General features: G+C 42.3%; 1 protein-coding gene across 1 annotated transcript in view; it reads left to right on the top strand.

The window, feature by feature from the left end:
* Positions 1 to 16,270, top strand: part of dgkb.S (diacylglycerol kinase beta S homeolog) — a 267,377-nt gene that overhangs the window by 49,146 nt on the left and 201,961 nt on the right. Inside the window, exons 4-8 of the mRNA XM_041567492.1 lie at positions 3,667 to 3,687; positions 9,497 to 9,650; positions 11,251 to 11,394; positions 13,780 to 13,829; positions 15,146 to 15,220. Of these exons, the coding sequence (XP_041423426.1) occupies positions 3,667 to 3,687; positions 9,497 to 9,650; positions 11,251 to 11,394; positions 13,780 to 13,829; positions 15,146 to 15,220 (444 nt within the window). The remainder of the gene's footprint in view (positions 1 to 3,666; positions 3,688 to 9,496; positions 9,651 to 11,250; positions 11,395 to 13,779; positions 13,830 to 15,145; positions 15,221 to 16,270) is intronic.

Raw genomic sequence — 16,270 nt, 5'->3', positions numbered from 1 at the left:
AAGATACAGCAACCAGATACAGGATACGATTACAATTAATGACTCAGCCCTGAGCAAAGCTCAGGGCGGGGTTAATAAAGGGACGGAAATTGGGAATGGGAAACACATGAGGGTAAACGAGGTGGGTGGAGAATGGGGAGGAACACACTAGAAACTGACAGGTACATGAAACACAAGGGTAAGGATCAGCCTCAAAGAGCCCCCAGTGGCTCAAAAGAACACACAATGTCCAGAATCTGGGAAATAAAGGTTCGAGTCCCGGGCTGATCCTTACAGTACCCCCTCCGGGCGACCCAACGAAAGACCCCCATCCTTTTTAGTCCAATGACTGGAGATGGGGACAAAAGTTTGCCTGGGTCAAAGGCTGGAGAGCCACCAGGGTCAAAGGCTGGAGAGCCGCCAGGATCGGAAGCTAGATCAGAGAAGTCGCCAGAGTCAGGAGCCAGATCAGATGGATGGCCAGAGTCAGCCTGCATAGCAGAAGAACCAGCCAAGGCACCCATTACAGGTGGCGGACCAGCAGAGGCACCCATTACAGGTGGCGGACCAGCAGAGGCACCCATTACAGGTGGCGGATTGCCCAGGACAACAGGAAGACCACCACGAATAGCAACAAGACTGGTAGACTCTGGAGCACCAGAACTATCAGATCCTGCAGCAGGAATGGCAGGTCTAGAAGTAGATTTGTCCGTGGGCCCAGAGGCCATGGTACACAGGTCCTCACAGGCTGAACCCAGCAAGGCTGTTGACACAGAGGCTGGAAGCGGCAAGGCTGCTGGCACAGAGGCTGGAAGCGGCAAGGCTGCTGGCAAGGCTGCTGGCACAGGAGCTGCAGGCGGGACCGCTGGCACAGGAGCTGCAGGCGGGACCGCTGGCACAGGAGCTGCAGGCGGGACCGCTGGCACAGGAGCTGCAGGCGGGACCGCTGGCACAGGAGCTGCAGGCGGGACCGCTGGCACAGGAGCTGCAGGCGGGACCGCTGGCACAGGAGCTGCAGGCGGGACCGCTGGCACAGGAGCTGCAGACTGGACTGTAGGAACTGGAGCTGAAAACGTAATGGGAGACATGGAAATTGACAGAGACAGCTTTCGGGGAGCCGGCACAGGAACAGGCAGCTTTCGGGGAGCCGGCACAGGAGGCAGCTGCTGGGGGTCTGGCATTGGAACAAGAGGCAGCTGCTGGGGGACCGGCACTGGAGCAAGAGACTGCTTTCGGGGAGCCGGCACTGGAGCAGGAGGCTGCTTTCGGGGAGCCGGTACTGGAGCAGGAGGCAGCTGCTGGAGGACCAACACTGGAACAAGAGGCAGCTGCTGGAGAACCGACACTGGAGGCAGCTGCTGAGAAGTCGGCACAGGAACAGGCAGCTTTCGGGGAGCCGGCACAGAAGGCAGCTGCTGGGGGACCGGCACTGGAACAAGAGGCAGCTGCTGGAGAACCGACACTGGAGGCAGCTGCTGAGAAGCCGGCACAGCAGACAGGACAGGCTGGGAAGCCGGCACAGCAGACAGGACAGGCTGGGAAGCCGGCACAGCAGACAGGACAGGCTGGGAAGCCGGCACAGCAGACAGGACAGGCTGGGAAGCCGGCACAGCAGACAGGACAGGCTGGGAAGCCGGCACAGCAGACAGGACAGGCTGGGAAGCCGGCACAGCAGACAGGACAGGCTGGGAAGCCGGCACAGCAGACAGGACAGGCTGGGAAGCCGGCACAGCAGACAGGACAGGCTGGGAAGCCGGCACAGCAGACAGGACAGGCTGGGAAGCCGGCACAGCAGACAGCCAGTTGGGAGCCAGTCGTCGGGAAGGTCCAGCTGGACACTTGGGTTGCCGATGCTGCTGCGAAGCCTCCTCTCTTGGGGGTACTAGGCACGGCAGAAGCCCCCCTTCTGGGGGCACAGGATCAGGCAGAAGCCCCCCTTCTGGGGGCACAGGATCAGGCAGAAGCCCCCCTTCTGGGGGCACAGGATCAGGCAGAAGCCCCCCTTCTGGGGGCACAGGATCAGGCAGAAGCCCCCCTTCTGGGGGCACAGGATCAGGCAGAAGCCCCCCTTCTGGGGGCACAGGATCAGGCAGAAGCCCCACTTCTGGGGGCGCAGGACAAGGCAGAAGCTGGGCCAGCACTGGAGGTAGCTGTTGCAGAGGGGTAGCAGGACCGGGAACAGAAGCAGACCGCTGTGGGGTAGAGGGCCCAGGAATAGACTGCGGAGGGATGGCTGGTGCTGGAACAGGAGCAAACTGCAGAGGCATAGCTGGCCCTGGAACAGGAGCAGACTGCAAAGGCATAGCTGGCCCTGGAACAGGAGCAGACTGCAGAGGCATAGCTGGCCCTGGAACAGGAGCAGACTGCAGAGGCATAGCTGGCCCTGGAACAGGAGCAGACTGCAAAGGCATAGCTGGCCCTGGAACAGGAGCAGACTGCAAAGGCATAGCTGGCCCTGGAACAGGAGCAGACTGCAAAGGCATAGCTTGCCCTGGAACAGGAGCAGACTGCAGAGGCATAGCTGGCCCTGGAACAGGAGCAGACAGCGGTGGGGATTTCAAAGGCCAAGAAACTGGAGGTGGACGACCAGACACAGGCCAGATAGCAGTTTATAGCTCATCTTCGCTCGAATCTGAATCCTCCCAGCCCACATCAAAGACTGAATCCTCCCACTCATCGTCAGAGAGAAAATCCTGGTAGACATCATCACAGAAATGGGAGCTGACTTTTGCCTCATTCTACCCACCCCAAGGGAGTTGTAGTTCCACATCGGGACAAGAAAGCATGGAGGGCTTTCCCAAGGGCTTCTTGTTTGGCTGAGTCATTCTGTAAGGGTTACAGCATGGAACCGCTGTGATAGTGGATAGCCATTCCATTGGGAGAGGATATGGCGGAAGCCCAGGGGTGTACCCATAGATGGTAAGGGAGGCAGACATGGTGAAAATAAAGCAGGTTTACTTGGAGCTTGCAAATAACACAGGAACAGTTCAAAATAAGGTAATTACCAGGAAGGTGAGGATAAGGAAACAATGCTGGAACAAGGCAACACAGGAGCTTGGAATCCAGGAGCTTGGGATACAGGTAAGGAATCACTGGAACAAGATACAGCGACCAGATACAGGATACGATTACAATTAATGACTCAGCCCTGAGCAAAGCTCAGGGCGGGGTTAATAAAGGGACGGAAATTGGGAATGGGAAACACATGAGGGTAAACGAGGTGGGTGGAGAATGGGGAGGAACACACTAGAAACTGACAGGTACATGAAACACAAGACACACAAGGGTAAGGATCAGCCTCAAAGAGCCCCCAGTGGCTCAAAAGAACACACAATGTCCAGAATCTGGGAAATAAAGGTTCGAGTCCCGGGCTGATCCTTACAACTGGTCACACACATGGATAGCCAAAGATCTGGTGAAAAGGCCAAGGGACCACTAACTTGGTGAAAGAGTTGGAAAGTATAGCCCTTGCCTTCTGGGGTGGCCAGTGATCGGTTACATGTGGCTAATCAATATTTTACTGTTTGGGTAAATTGATGATGGTGACAACATGAGCACAGATAATTGGACACTACGATCAGAAATTGAATTTAAAAAAATACCTGTACTTGTGCAGCCATTGTAATGTTATACACCCCTTACCTATATTTTTACTGTTTCTTTTCTTTTTTTTGTGTTGCAAATCAGAAGCAAGATATTCTTAAACAAGTAAGTAACAGGAATTTATTGGTGTTAAAAAATTCATTATTGAACATGGAATCAAAACAATAATTAACCATACCTCAACCACACTTTGCTTTAAGCTGTCCATAGATGTTGATATTTTTAAAAGATCTGATCCTCATCGTGAGACCACGATTTTCTCGGAACGATCGTACCATCAACTAAAAATACCAATTTGCCAGGAAAACAAAGGGGAGCTGCCTGCTTGTCCCTGCAAACATAGATAGATTGCACTGGGACCGACAAAGATTTTTTGACCTGGCCGATCAATTTCCTGACAGATGTTGGCCAAAAAATCGTAAGATGTTCGATCGTTCGAATTCCACTAATGCACGATAATTTCGAAGGATTGGTCGGACTTCGCTAAAATCAGTCGTTCGGCAAGAAGAATTGTTGCATCTATGGGGATCTTTAGATGTTAGATGTATATGCTTTGAGGCCTAATGGATAGGGATGGGCGAATTTGACCCATTTAGTTTTGCCAAAAATCGCCGCCGGCGAAATGTCGCTGACACGTCAAAAAAATGTTGTCACATGGCAAAAAGAATTTTGAAGCACACCGCCATACAAGTCTATGCCCGTCATTTTTTCGGCAAAACAAGGCGAAAAAATTTGCCCATCCCTACTAATGGATAATGCACTACCTAATTGGCAAAGTGCAAAGAATGCTGCAATCAGCACTTTGCCCACTGCATTGCACTGCTAACTGCTGGCCTCTGTGCTCTGTTTAGGAGCACAAAGACTTGTGAAATATGTTTTGAATTGAGTACAGCCTGCTTAAAGGACCAGTAACATTAAAAAATGAAATTGTTTTAAAGTAATAAAAATACAATGTAGTGTTGCCCTGCATTAGAAAAACTGGTGTGTTTGCTTTAGAAACACTACTATTGTTTATATAAATAAGCTGCTGTGTAGCAATGGGGGCAGCCATTCAAAAGAGAAAAGGCTCAGGTTACACATCAGATAGCAGATAAGCTCTGTAGAACATAATGTTATCTTTAGCCACTACTTATCCTGTGCCATATAGCCTTTTTTCAATTTCCGCCATTTGTACTGAGCAGCTTGTTTATATGAACTATAGTAGTGTTTCTGAAGCAAACAGATCAGTTTTACCAGTGCAGGGCAACACAACATGATATTTTCATTACTTTAAAACACGTTCATTTTTTGGTGTTACTGTTCCTTTAAGGCACACTCAACCCCTTTGGTGCTAGAGTTCACTCCTTAATGCTTATCTAACAAGCACTTGCACCTTGGAGAATACTATACTCTGCTCCTCATTCCAGGGCAGGCAATAGAGAAAGCGACCTGCCTCTCCAATGACTCCCTAACTTATACATCTGAAAGACATGCAAGATAAGGGACGGATAGGGGGCTGGAGATGGGAAGCCTACGTGACTAACTGCTTTAGTGAGTGCGATATTCTTTGGGGCAGCCTCAGATTTCTCCAAAACAGAGTGCAGAGAACTGCCTTAATTCTGCAAGGCAGGGAGGCAATGTGCAAAGTCCAAAAACATGCCCACTGCCTTGGCGGTCATACATCACAAACATTATTTGTAATGCTATTCATTTCTGCTATCGTTTAGGAAAATCGAATCTCTACCACAGAGGTTAAATATTTCTTAATATCAATAGACAGTTTCCTTTGGTGCTATCACAATTTCACATGTGAGAAACCCAAAACACAACATATTTTGTTCAGCTCTTACAGCTGATTAAAATGAGGGTGGCTCTCGTTGCCTCTCATTGCCTCTTTGGATACAACACGCCAAAACAGTAATTTCTTTGGAATAATAACTTTGAAGAACATACATTGGCCAACCTGAGGATGAACGGTTTCTAGTGCAATTTCGCGCTAAAACAGTGATTATTCAAGGCAGTGTTTAAGATCAGTAGCAGTGATAAACTAATGAGATATCTCTGCAAAGTCAAATACATTTTAGGATTCAAACAGTAAGGGGCATATTTACTAAGGGTCGAATTTCGAAGTGAAAAAAAGTTCGAAATTCGACCATCGAATTGTAGTAGTTCGATATTCGAAGTGGAAGTTTTTTTTGATCGAATAAGGGAATATTCGATCGAAGTAAAATCGTTCATTTGATCGAACGATTTTCAAAAAAAAAAAACCTTAGGGGCACATTTACTATTGGTCGAATATCGAGGGTTAATTAACCCTCGATATTCGACTATCGAAGTTAGTATTATTTGTGTCCTAATTATTAGTGTTCCTCCACAAAACAAAAATTAGCTATGCTACTAAAAAACAAATTTAGACTGTGACTATATAATATACTTTAAAATAAGTATTTCTTAGGAAGCTAGTGTTTGCCATGGAAATTTTCCATGGAAATAAAAGTATGGCATCCCAAGCATAAAAAATCTCATATCATTAAGCTGTTCTGACAAAATTACAGATGAACAAATCATTCAGTTATTATTTTTCAAATACCACGTCTGCTGCTTTGGTCCCAAACAACTATTCTAGGTTTAGACCAGTGATCCACAACCAGTAGCTCGTAAGCAACATGTTGCTCTCCAACCCCTTGGATGTTGCTCCCAGTGGCCTCAAAGCAGGAGCTTATTTTTGCATTCCAGGCTTGGAGGCAAGTTTTAGTTGCATAAAAACCAGGTGTACTGCCAAACAGAGTCTCAATGTAGGTTGACAATCTACATAGGGGCTACTAAATGGCCAATCACAGCCCTTATTTGGCACCCCAGGAACATTTTTCATGCTTGTGTTGCTCCCCAACTTCTTTTACTTCTGAATGTTGCTCACGGGTTCTAAAGGTTGGGGATCCCTGGTTTAGACTATACAGTATTGGTATAGGATCTGTTATGTGGAATGATTGGGACCTGGAGTTTTCATGAGAAATGCTGACAAGCTTTGAAGCTCCAGAAATGATGGAGCTTCAAAATGATGTTGCTTGTAAAGACAATTACTACAACGCTATATATTCTGTAGCAGTACAATACAACTTACAAAGTAAACGTCACACATACAGTTTGTTTGCATTTAGCATCATACAAAATCCATAAGGAAACGGCTTATTTTATAGAACATGATACCCTAACAAGAAGATTTATTACTTTTCATATAAGCATTTTGCCACCGTTTTACTCAAATAGCGACAAAACTCTAATGTGAACATTTTACAAATTAGTAAAAATTTAGTTATGATCATGTTTTCTTAAAATCAAGTTAATTAAAAAAAAATATATAAATCCTGGCAGGATTTAGCTTTTTATTTTAGAAAATAATGCAATAGTAGGGGGGAAGCAATCACTGCCAAAAAAAGATTGTGATCACAAGTTTATGCAAATCATGCATTTTGGTGAAACTTGTCACCTCTGGTAATCCACTGGACAAAACAAGAAATAGTTCAGGCACAAGGTCCAGGCAGGCGATGAATAAGTGGATATGTGAATCATAGGCCAGAACTGGAATGGGGAACAAGGCACGGCAGGAAGACACATACAGGATTCCAGGAGCAATGATTTCACAAACACAGGAGTTTAATGATACAGCCCTGGATATTGGGGGAGACAGATCTAAATAACCCCTTAATTAATAAGCTATTGTCTGCAGCTGAATTAGCAGATGGGAGAAAAAGTTATTGGGGCAAATTCACTAAGATGCGAATCGCCGAACGCTAGCGTTAATTCGCTAGCGTTTGGCATTTTCGCTACTGCGCAAATTCACTAACGAACGCTGGCGTAGTTTCGCTAGTGTTACTTCGCAACCTTACGCCAGGCGAATTTTCGCTAGCGACGAAACTACGCAAATTCACTAACTTGCGCAGTGTACTGAACGCTACCTTTTACGCTAGACTTCCTTCGCCACCTCAGACCTGGCGAAGCGCAATAGAGTAGATAGGGATTGTTTAAAAAAAAGTCAATTTTTTTTCTAAGTCCCAAAAAACGCTGGCGTGTTTTCTACATGATGGCTGATAAGCTGAAAAAGATAGAAAATTTTTTGGGGCTCCCCTTCCTCCCCCCTACATTTCCTGACTCATGGCAACTTACCTAGACAGTGGGCACATGTGTAGGGCAAAATAAAATTTTTATTTGCTGATTTGAAGGTTTTCTAGGCATTTGTAGTGCAGATACGTGTTCCTCCATTGAAATTTGAATTTCGCGCCATATGCAAATAAGCCTTCGCTAGCGTAACTTCGCTTTATATAGCGAATCTACGCTTGCGCAACTTCGCAACCTTACGCTACCCCTGTGTGCAACTTCGGATTTTAGTGAATTTGCGGAGCGCTGGAGAAACTACGCCTGGCGAAGTACGGCGAAGTGCGGCAAAGTTGCGGCTGGCGCAACTTCGCATCTTAGTGAATTTGCCCCATTGACTCCACAGCACCAAAAAACGTGAGGCCTCCAGTGGCTCAACTAAGAGTAGCTGTGGCTAGTAGACAGCTGTCTGTGATTCTTGATCAGACAATTCCTGGCATACTCAATATGAACTCACTAATATGTGTATGGTGTAATATTGTGCCATGTTCACCGTCAAACACTTTTCTCAGTTCAGTCGGTTTCAGATAGATATCCAGAAATAAAGACTTTTTCCAATAACTTTCTATTTTTCTATTTGTGACTATTTTTCTAATATTTAAGGGGTAGATTTATCAAGGGTCGAAGGGAATTCGAGGGAATTTTCGAAGTAAAAAAATTCGAAATTCAAAGTAATTTTTTGGATACTTCGACCATGGAATAGTACGACTTCGAATATCCTTCGACTTCGATTCAACGTAAAAAACGTTCGAATATTCGACCATTTGATAATCAAAGTAATGTCTCTTCAAAAAAACTTCGCCTTCAATACTTCGCCAAATTAAACCTGCCGAAGTGGTATGTTAGCCTATGGGGACCTTCTACAACCATTTTCTAAGTCTTTACACATCGAATAAAAATCCTTTGATCGATTGCTGAAATCCTTCGAATCGTTCGATCCAAAGGATTTAATAGTTCAATCGAACGATTTTTATTCGATCGCAGGATTGCCAAATTTGGGGAAAAAAGGTTGAATTCGATATTCAAAGTTTTTTAATTCGATGGTCGAATTTTGAAGTTTTTTGTACTTCAAAATTCGACCCTTGAAAAATCTGCCCCAAGTGTACAGTTTCATTTTAGCAGCATATGATTATGTCCGAAATGCATCAGGCAGTGATGCATCTACATGTACTATGTAATTTTTTCTAATAGCTAACAATAAAGGAGAAACATTTTTAATGGAGGTGCGGTCTACATTTTTCTTCAAGTTTCATTTTACACCTTCTAAAGTAGCTCTGAGCTCTATGCTGAGCAGAATCCCTGAGTTTCATTACAAGCAGCTTTTAGAATTGATACAATAGTTGCTAATATTCCACAGATGCTGCTGTGAAATGTATCAATTAATTGTATCAACTAAATGTGGCAAATTGTAACAGTTCAGAATCTGCTCCTGGATCACGGAGCTGCCAGACACACCAGAGACATGAACATTAAACAGTAAAATTAAATTTTGGGAAAACAGTAAAAAAACAAAAGATGGAAAGCAATTGAAAAAAAGTCTTTATTAATGGTGAACGATCTGAAAACAACTGAACTGAAAAAGTGTTTGGAAGTAAATAACCCCTTTAAGTAGCTTTGCTGTTGTTCAACAAGTCTTTCATTTGACTACAGTTCAGCTGCCTATAAGCTTTCCTCCACTACGTTTTGATTGATAGTGATATTTGCAAGAATAACTCTTACAGTTAGAAACAGTAATGGGCACTTTATTCTTACTGTAATTCTAAAACATTTCTCATTAAACTAGGCGATTGACTTTGAAGGCTTCCGGTTGTTCATGAAAACATTTCTTGAAGTCGAACTTCCAGATGAATTCTGCAAGCATCTCTTTATGTCATTCAGTAACAGATTTCATAACCCCAGCCCCTCCATTCAAAGCAAATCCCAGCTCCTCTCTGGAGGTAGGTCATTCACTCTTTATTCCAGTAGAAACAAGTTTCCCTAATAGAATGCAAAACCTTTTTAGTTAAAATTAAAATCAATGGGCGTCCGAATAATCTTGGCACAAGACAATTTTTATGCGTGCAACAATTTTGACGCACAACTATTTTTGCAGCAGTTTTGCGATATAATAACAGTGGCGTAACTACTGGGGGTACGGAGGGGGGCGGGGGGCCCGGCAGCACGTCCCGCGCCAGGGCCTGCCCCCCTCTAGTTACGTCACTGTATAATAATATAATTAATTCTTATTGGAAGCAAAACCAGCCTATTGGGTTTATTTAATGTTTACATGATTCGCTAGTAGACTTAAGGTTTGAAGATCCAAATTATGGAAAGATCCATTATTTGGAAAATCCCAGGTCTGAGCATTCTGGATAACAGGTCCCAAACCTGTATAGGTCAACAGATATATGTATTTGTAGTTTGCAAATACAACAAAACCTCAATTCTACATAGTCTTTTTTCAAGTGTTCCCGCATTTTACATTCTCCTGTATTTTTCCACCATTTTTTCTGGTCCCTTTAAAAAAACAGAAACACAGGTTCTACCGTATATGGTATGTATCTATACAGCATTCAGCACTGTAGTGTGACCCAGATTTTTTTTTTTTCTATTACTTTATCCATATTAATTGGAAAAGTGCCTGCATGGATACCATGCTCATTAGGATTAGTGGATTCAAATCCAGTGACAGATGTGGAAAGCCGTGGAAAGCCATCTCTGCACATGGAGCCTGCTTTTGCTTTTATAGGATTTGTTGTTGAACACATGTTGGACACATAAAGAAATACTTAAATATAACTGCAATAATAAATACTGAATAAAATATAATATAATATTATTATAGTTTTTTTAGATACACAGAGCTGATTGAAATGGAATTTAGAACACATTTAGATTTTTTAGGTGTTTAGGCACACAGATCATAATGTACGACTGAATATCCTATTTTCGGTTATTAATACAGTGTAAGCTTTAAAGTATCTTCTAGTGAAAAAAATGCTGTTCTGTAAGTCCTTAGAAAATGCATGAAATGCTCCCTCTTGTGGTAAAATAAAGGAAGCTTTATTTATTTCATGTAGTGATGGGCGAATAAATTCGCCTGGCATGAATTTGCGGAGAATTTCCGCATTTAGCTGTTTCATGAATTTCACAAATTTTTCAGCGAAGCGAAATGGGAGAAATTCGCCCATCACTAATTTTCTGTAAATTTAAAGTTCTGATATTTATTTTAGGACGTTTGAAACGGAATCATAACTGGCCCTACTAGATACATACTGAACTTTTTCAAATACACAGTCCATGTGATAAGAGAAGGAGTGTGCATTTATATACTGTATAATATAAATTCTTATTTTAAATTATATAGAAGATGATGTTCTAGATACTGTAAATTACAGGGTCTTTCACAGTCATAAAGGATTTCCCTGACCATTATAATATGATGTATTTTTGCTACATACCATGATTTTTATAAAGGGTATTTGCAATTACAGCAGTCCTGTTTTCCCAACATTTTAATAATCAATTGAGTAACAATGATATTTTTACATTCGTAAGGTCTCAGAATGAATTACAGAAGTAATAGTTCATCGCGATCATCCTCCCCGGTTTCTCTACGACCCCCTGATGTGATCCAGCTGAAAGATATTGTTTGCTATTTATCACTTCTAGAAAGAGGAAGGCCTGAGGACAAACTAGAATGTATGTATTTAACCTACAGTTTATTTTGATTACGCTTTGTTCCTTTAAAGGAACGTTCCTTTAAAACGTTTAACTGCATCTTAAAGGATTTACTCATAGATGGTCAGGCTCAATATAATTCAGTTGCATACTGTATCTTTAGAGGAAGCAGACCTCAATGTAAAACATTTTCCAAACTACAAAATAATCTACTATATATATTGTGTTTAATAGAGCACAGTAGATATGTCAAATTATTAAGAAATATATTCCAATTCTACATGACGACCCAAATCTTGATGAAACTATTATAAAATACGTATACGTAATATGTAAATACAACAGCCCCTACCGCTAAATTTGGTAACAACATTAATTCAGGGGAATGTTTGAATAAGGGAAGAGCTACAAATAACACCAATTAGCCAATCAATGCCCATGTCATGGCTTAAAAGGATTGTTCACCTTTGGGTTAACTTTTAGTATAATGTAGAGAGTAACATTCTGAGACAATTTGCAATTGGTTTTCATTTTTTATTAATTGTAGTTTTAAAGTTATTTTTCCTTTTATTCAGTAGCTCTCCAGTTTGCAATTTCAGCCATTTGGTTGCTAGGGTCCAAATTAACCTAGCAACCATGTATTGATAATAGTAATAAAAAGTAGCAATAAAAATACATTTGTTGCCTTATAGAGCATTTATTTTTAGATGGGGTCAGTGACCCCCCTTTGAAAGATTTAAAGAGACAGAAGAAAAATGCAAATAATTCAAAAACTATAAGAAAATAAATAACGAAGACCAATTGAAGTTGCTTAGAATGGGCAATTCTTTAACATACTAACAGGTAACTTAAAGTTGAGCCACCCCTTTAAGTCATAACTTACATTAAATAGAGCTCAGTTGTCCATTAAACAGAGAATTTAACTGATTTAGCAGGAAGTAACCATAAATCAGTAAAAGAAAAGCATGCATGCCCATTTCCTGTCTGAGAATTGCACTCATTCGTATGGCTTTCAATCCGTTTTTTTCATCTTAAAGAGCAAGATTGTTTTTTGTGATGTGGCGTTATGGTCTTTTAAGATTCTCCCAGTGCAATGTGATCCATTTCAACAGCAACTTATCTTTAGTTCTATGGCATATTTACTGATTACCTAAAGCTTTGAGCATCATCAGCCAGAACTCTAATGGGACTTGTTGTAGTTCAGTTTTAGCTAGAGAGACACATGCTGTTAATCCCTTAAAAATCTTCAGTTAATGAGCGCATGAGCCTAGAGCACTTGCACATTCTACTAGAAATAAATGGGGTCAATATGTGCAAGTACATGCATGCTGCATATGTTTATTTTTCCTGTGGCGTAACTACCAGGAGAGCAGAGGGTGCAACTAGGCCAGGGTCCAGACCCCCGCAGGGCTCCCCCGGCAGATTGCGCGCACTGCAGCCGGCTGGAGTCAGCTGCAACCAGTGGCGTATCTAGATATTACTGGGCCCCACAGCAAATTATTTTTCAGGCCCCCAAAATGTTTTGGGGTTGACTTGTTTCTCCAATATTTATTGAAATTTTATATGAATTAGGGCCCATGGGGCCCCTATACCTCCTGGGCCCCCCTGCAGCCGCAGGGTCTGCTTCCTCTATAGTTACGCCCCTGGCTGCAACTGTAAAGAAAATGCGCACGGAACGAGGGTCCAGGGCCCGCCCCCACCTAGTTCCGTTACTGTATGTTTCAATATGGTTTGGGTGTGTGTGTGTTTAATCTAGTGGGTCCTTCAATCTACTCAGCTTTAAAAAGAGTCTAGAAGCCAGTGAATAATACTTATAGATTGTGTTCCATAAAGTCGTTTGAAGGTAAAGTGTACATTTAGAAAGTGTGAGCATTAGAGCAAAGCCCCCAGATCAGGCAGCTGCACATTGATGGAAATAAACTAGACAGCTCTCCAAGCTATATTTCTTTTCTCACAATCCCCAATGTCTCCCAGGTGCAGCTATGTTTATTAATGCGCCTGGAGACTGTCTTGTTGCAGCTGATATACCCTGCCTGCCTTAAATCCACCACAAAACGATGATATTATTTATCCTATTCTCCTTTTACTGTCAAAGGAGTATCACCATGACCAGACATCTACCTGTTAGCAGACCTAAAATGCCTCTTTGGGGACACAATGAGCAAACACTGAACAGAGATAAAATTGCGTGTGTTCTCTGGGTGCAGTCTTCATAGAGGAGACTCAGGACAGTTAACTCACAAGAACTGCTGCACTGGTGCATGGGAGTGGAAGTACAAACATCAATAAGTATTCATGAGCCTTAAAATCTTTTGCTTAGATCTTTTTTATTCCATAGACATGAATTTGTTCACAATCACTTACATGATTTCTGCTAAACAAAATGTTTTATATTTACATTTTCAGTTATGTTTCGCCTGTACGACACTGATGGAAATGGGTACCTGGACAGTACGGTAAATTGCTTAATGCCGTTCTGATAATAATGGCATAAAATGCATTTTAACCTGCACCACAGTCCAATCACATGACACCATGATGACCCCATCACCATTTTCAAGGTGGCATACATGCCCTTATATTGTAGAACATGGGTTACTCCTGAATTGTAAAATTACATTTACAAGACTGTTATGACTAATGCATTTTTTGCTTAATTCTTCAATTATCATGAAAAGAAATAAATGGGTAAGAGAAATAGCAAATAGGGAGTCCCCCAAAGAAGTCTTCTAATACGTGTAAAGGACTGGAACTAAGATCCTCAGAGCCCTATCACTTTAGTGGCCTATTGGAGCTTATTTCCTAACATAGGCCCTAGAAGTACCCTGGTGGGCACACTGCAAGTTAGGGCCCAAGTGAATAGTTCAGGATAGTGAAGGGCTTTTGTGTTCTTAAAGCCTGAGAAGGTGTTCAGAGGGACCCCGAAGTAAGCACTTGGTACCATTGGGTTTGTTCCTGTACAAGGTTGTGGGAGTTTTCATAAAGGAGGTTAGTGGAGGTCAAATGTGCGTGGGGTGAACAAACAGAAGGGCGGGTGAAGTGAGTAAATATTTGGGACTGTTGTGTTAAATTTGTATAGTGTTATCAGATTGGATGTCAATTTGTCAATGAATTGTGACTATTCATGAGAAATGTTACCTGAAGTCTGTGTTTGATGCAACTCCCAGCACCCTTACATTTTGTAGTAAATGGAGCAACCTTTATTTGTGTGGGCCACAGTACATCTATGTGCTTAAACATGCACTAGTCAGTACTGTCTCCACAATATGGGGGACATATCAGCATATAGACAATGCCAGCCAAATGCCAACTGTCAACATCACATAGTTAAAATGTATGACCCTTATTCTACTTGTTATTATTATTAATATGTATTTATAAAGCTCCAACTTATTTTGCAGCTCTGCACAATAAATTGGTGTATAGATATAGATATTAAAACAACCAATAGCTGACCCAAGAGGTAAAGAGGTCTCTGCCCAAACCTTAGTGCTGTTGATTATACGACTGCAGTTCCCACAATTCCTATAACAAGGAAATATGCACTTCCTAAAAGCAACCAAGAATTCCTTTATCAGTTCCTTTCCTGAAACATCTTACTTTATTCCCATTATATTTCTCATCCTTGAAGTAACTCTGTCCCTGTTAACGTATATTTTTTTGATAATTACTTCTTCTTTCTCATTAGAAAATGATGATTAAATGTAAAAGTATTCCGTGACCCCAAAATCATGAATCTATGACGGACGTGATTTTTTTTCTTTTCTTCCAGGAACTGGAAAGTATCATTACACAGATGATGCATGTGGCCGAATATTTAGAATGGGATGTCACAGAACTTAATCCTGTAAGCAAATATTGACTTTTTTAAAATTCCTTTTTGTGGATATGTATATTTGAAACCCGCCTTGTCGCACCAGCCTTCGCAGCCACCGGATCCCCACACTCCCTCAGTATATAGACACACAGCTGCTGACAAAAAGACTTGAGTGGAGCTGTTCTGGGTTTTTTAAACTCTTTATTATGGTGGAGTGCACTTAGCTGGAGCCCTGTGAAACAACAATCTGCAGTGCAAACTCAGTAAAGTTGCTGCACCATATAAAGTAACTACAGCAGATCACATTCAACATGATGCAGAAGAGAAATTAACTTCTAGAACTAAATAGTATACTTTTTCTTTAACAGAACACTGACCGAGCTCTTACTTCTCTTTAGATCTTAATTCACTGGGGAGGGACCTAGGGTTGCCACCTTTCGGTGGCTCACGATCCAGGGCAGGAGCGGGACAGTGAGGTCACAGGGGAGTGTCAGTGATGCAACAGTGTGGATAAGTGATGTCAAAGGGGCAAGGCAATATACATCATGGGGCAAGCTATGGTGTGGAGAAAACCGGGCAACTGAAAACTGGGATGTCTGGGTCAAAACCGGATGGGTGGCAACCCTAGAGGGACCAGACCATTTGGCTGTATTCACTAGGGGGTTTAAGGAGGGCTCATTATAGAGATATAAGGGGGAATGTAATAAAAATTGATCATGGAAAAGCTATTCATAATGTGAAAAGTTATGCCTTTGTGTGAACAAATTTTCCTTTGCGTGAATTTAGCCCGGAAACTGTTTAGCGACCTCTTCCGACAGTGGAAGAAAGTTTGCAAATTTTATAGTTTGCCCCAATGCGTAAAAAGATTACGAAACCTTCAAGCACTTCTTAAAAGTGCACAATTAAAATTTGCAATGCAATAACAGTTTAAGGAAGACTATTACACAGTGAAATGCACATTTTTATTCTTATTGGAGCATTCCTATAAATCCCAATAGTCTGGTATATATTCTCCACTGATTTAATCTATGATATCAAACCATCAAGTTTGGCTTCTGTCAGAAATCCCTTGTAATCTGT

This window comes from Xenopus laevis, chromosome 6S (genome assembly GCF_017654675.1).
Source record: "Xenopus laevis strain J_2021 chromosome 6S, Xenopus_laevis_v10.1, whole genome shotgun sequence".
Taxonomy (NCBI): domain Eukaryota; kingdom Metazoa; phylum Chordata; class Amphibia; order Anura; family Pipidae; genus Xenopus; species Xenopus laevis.
This window is presented reverse-complemented; position numbering and strand designations above follow the sequence as displayed.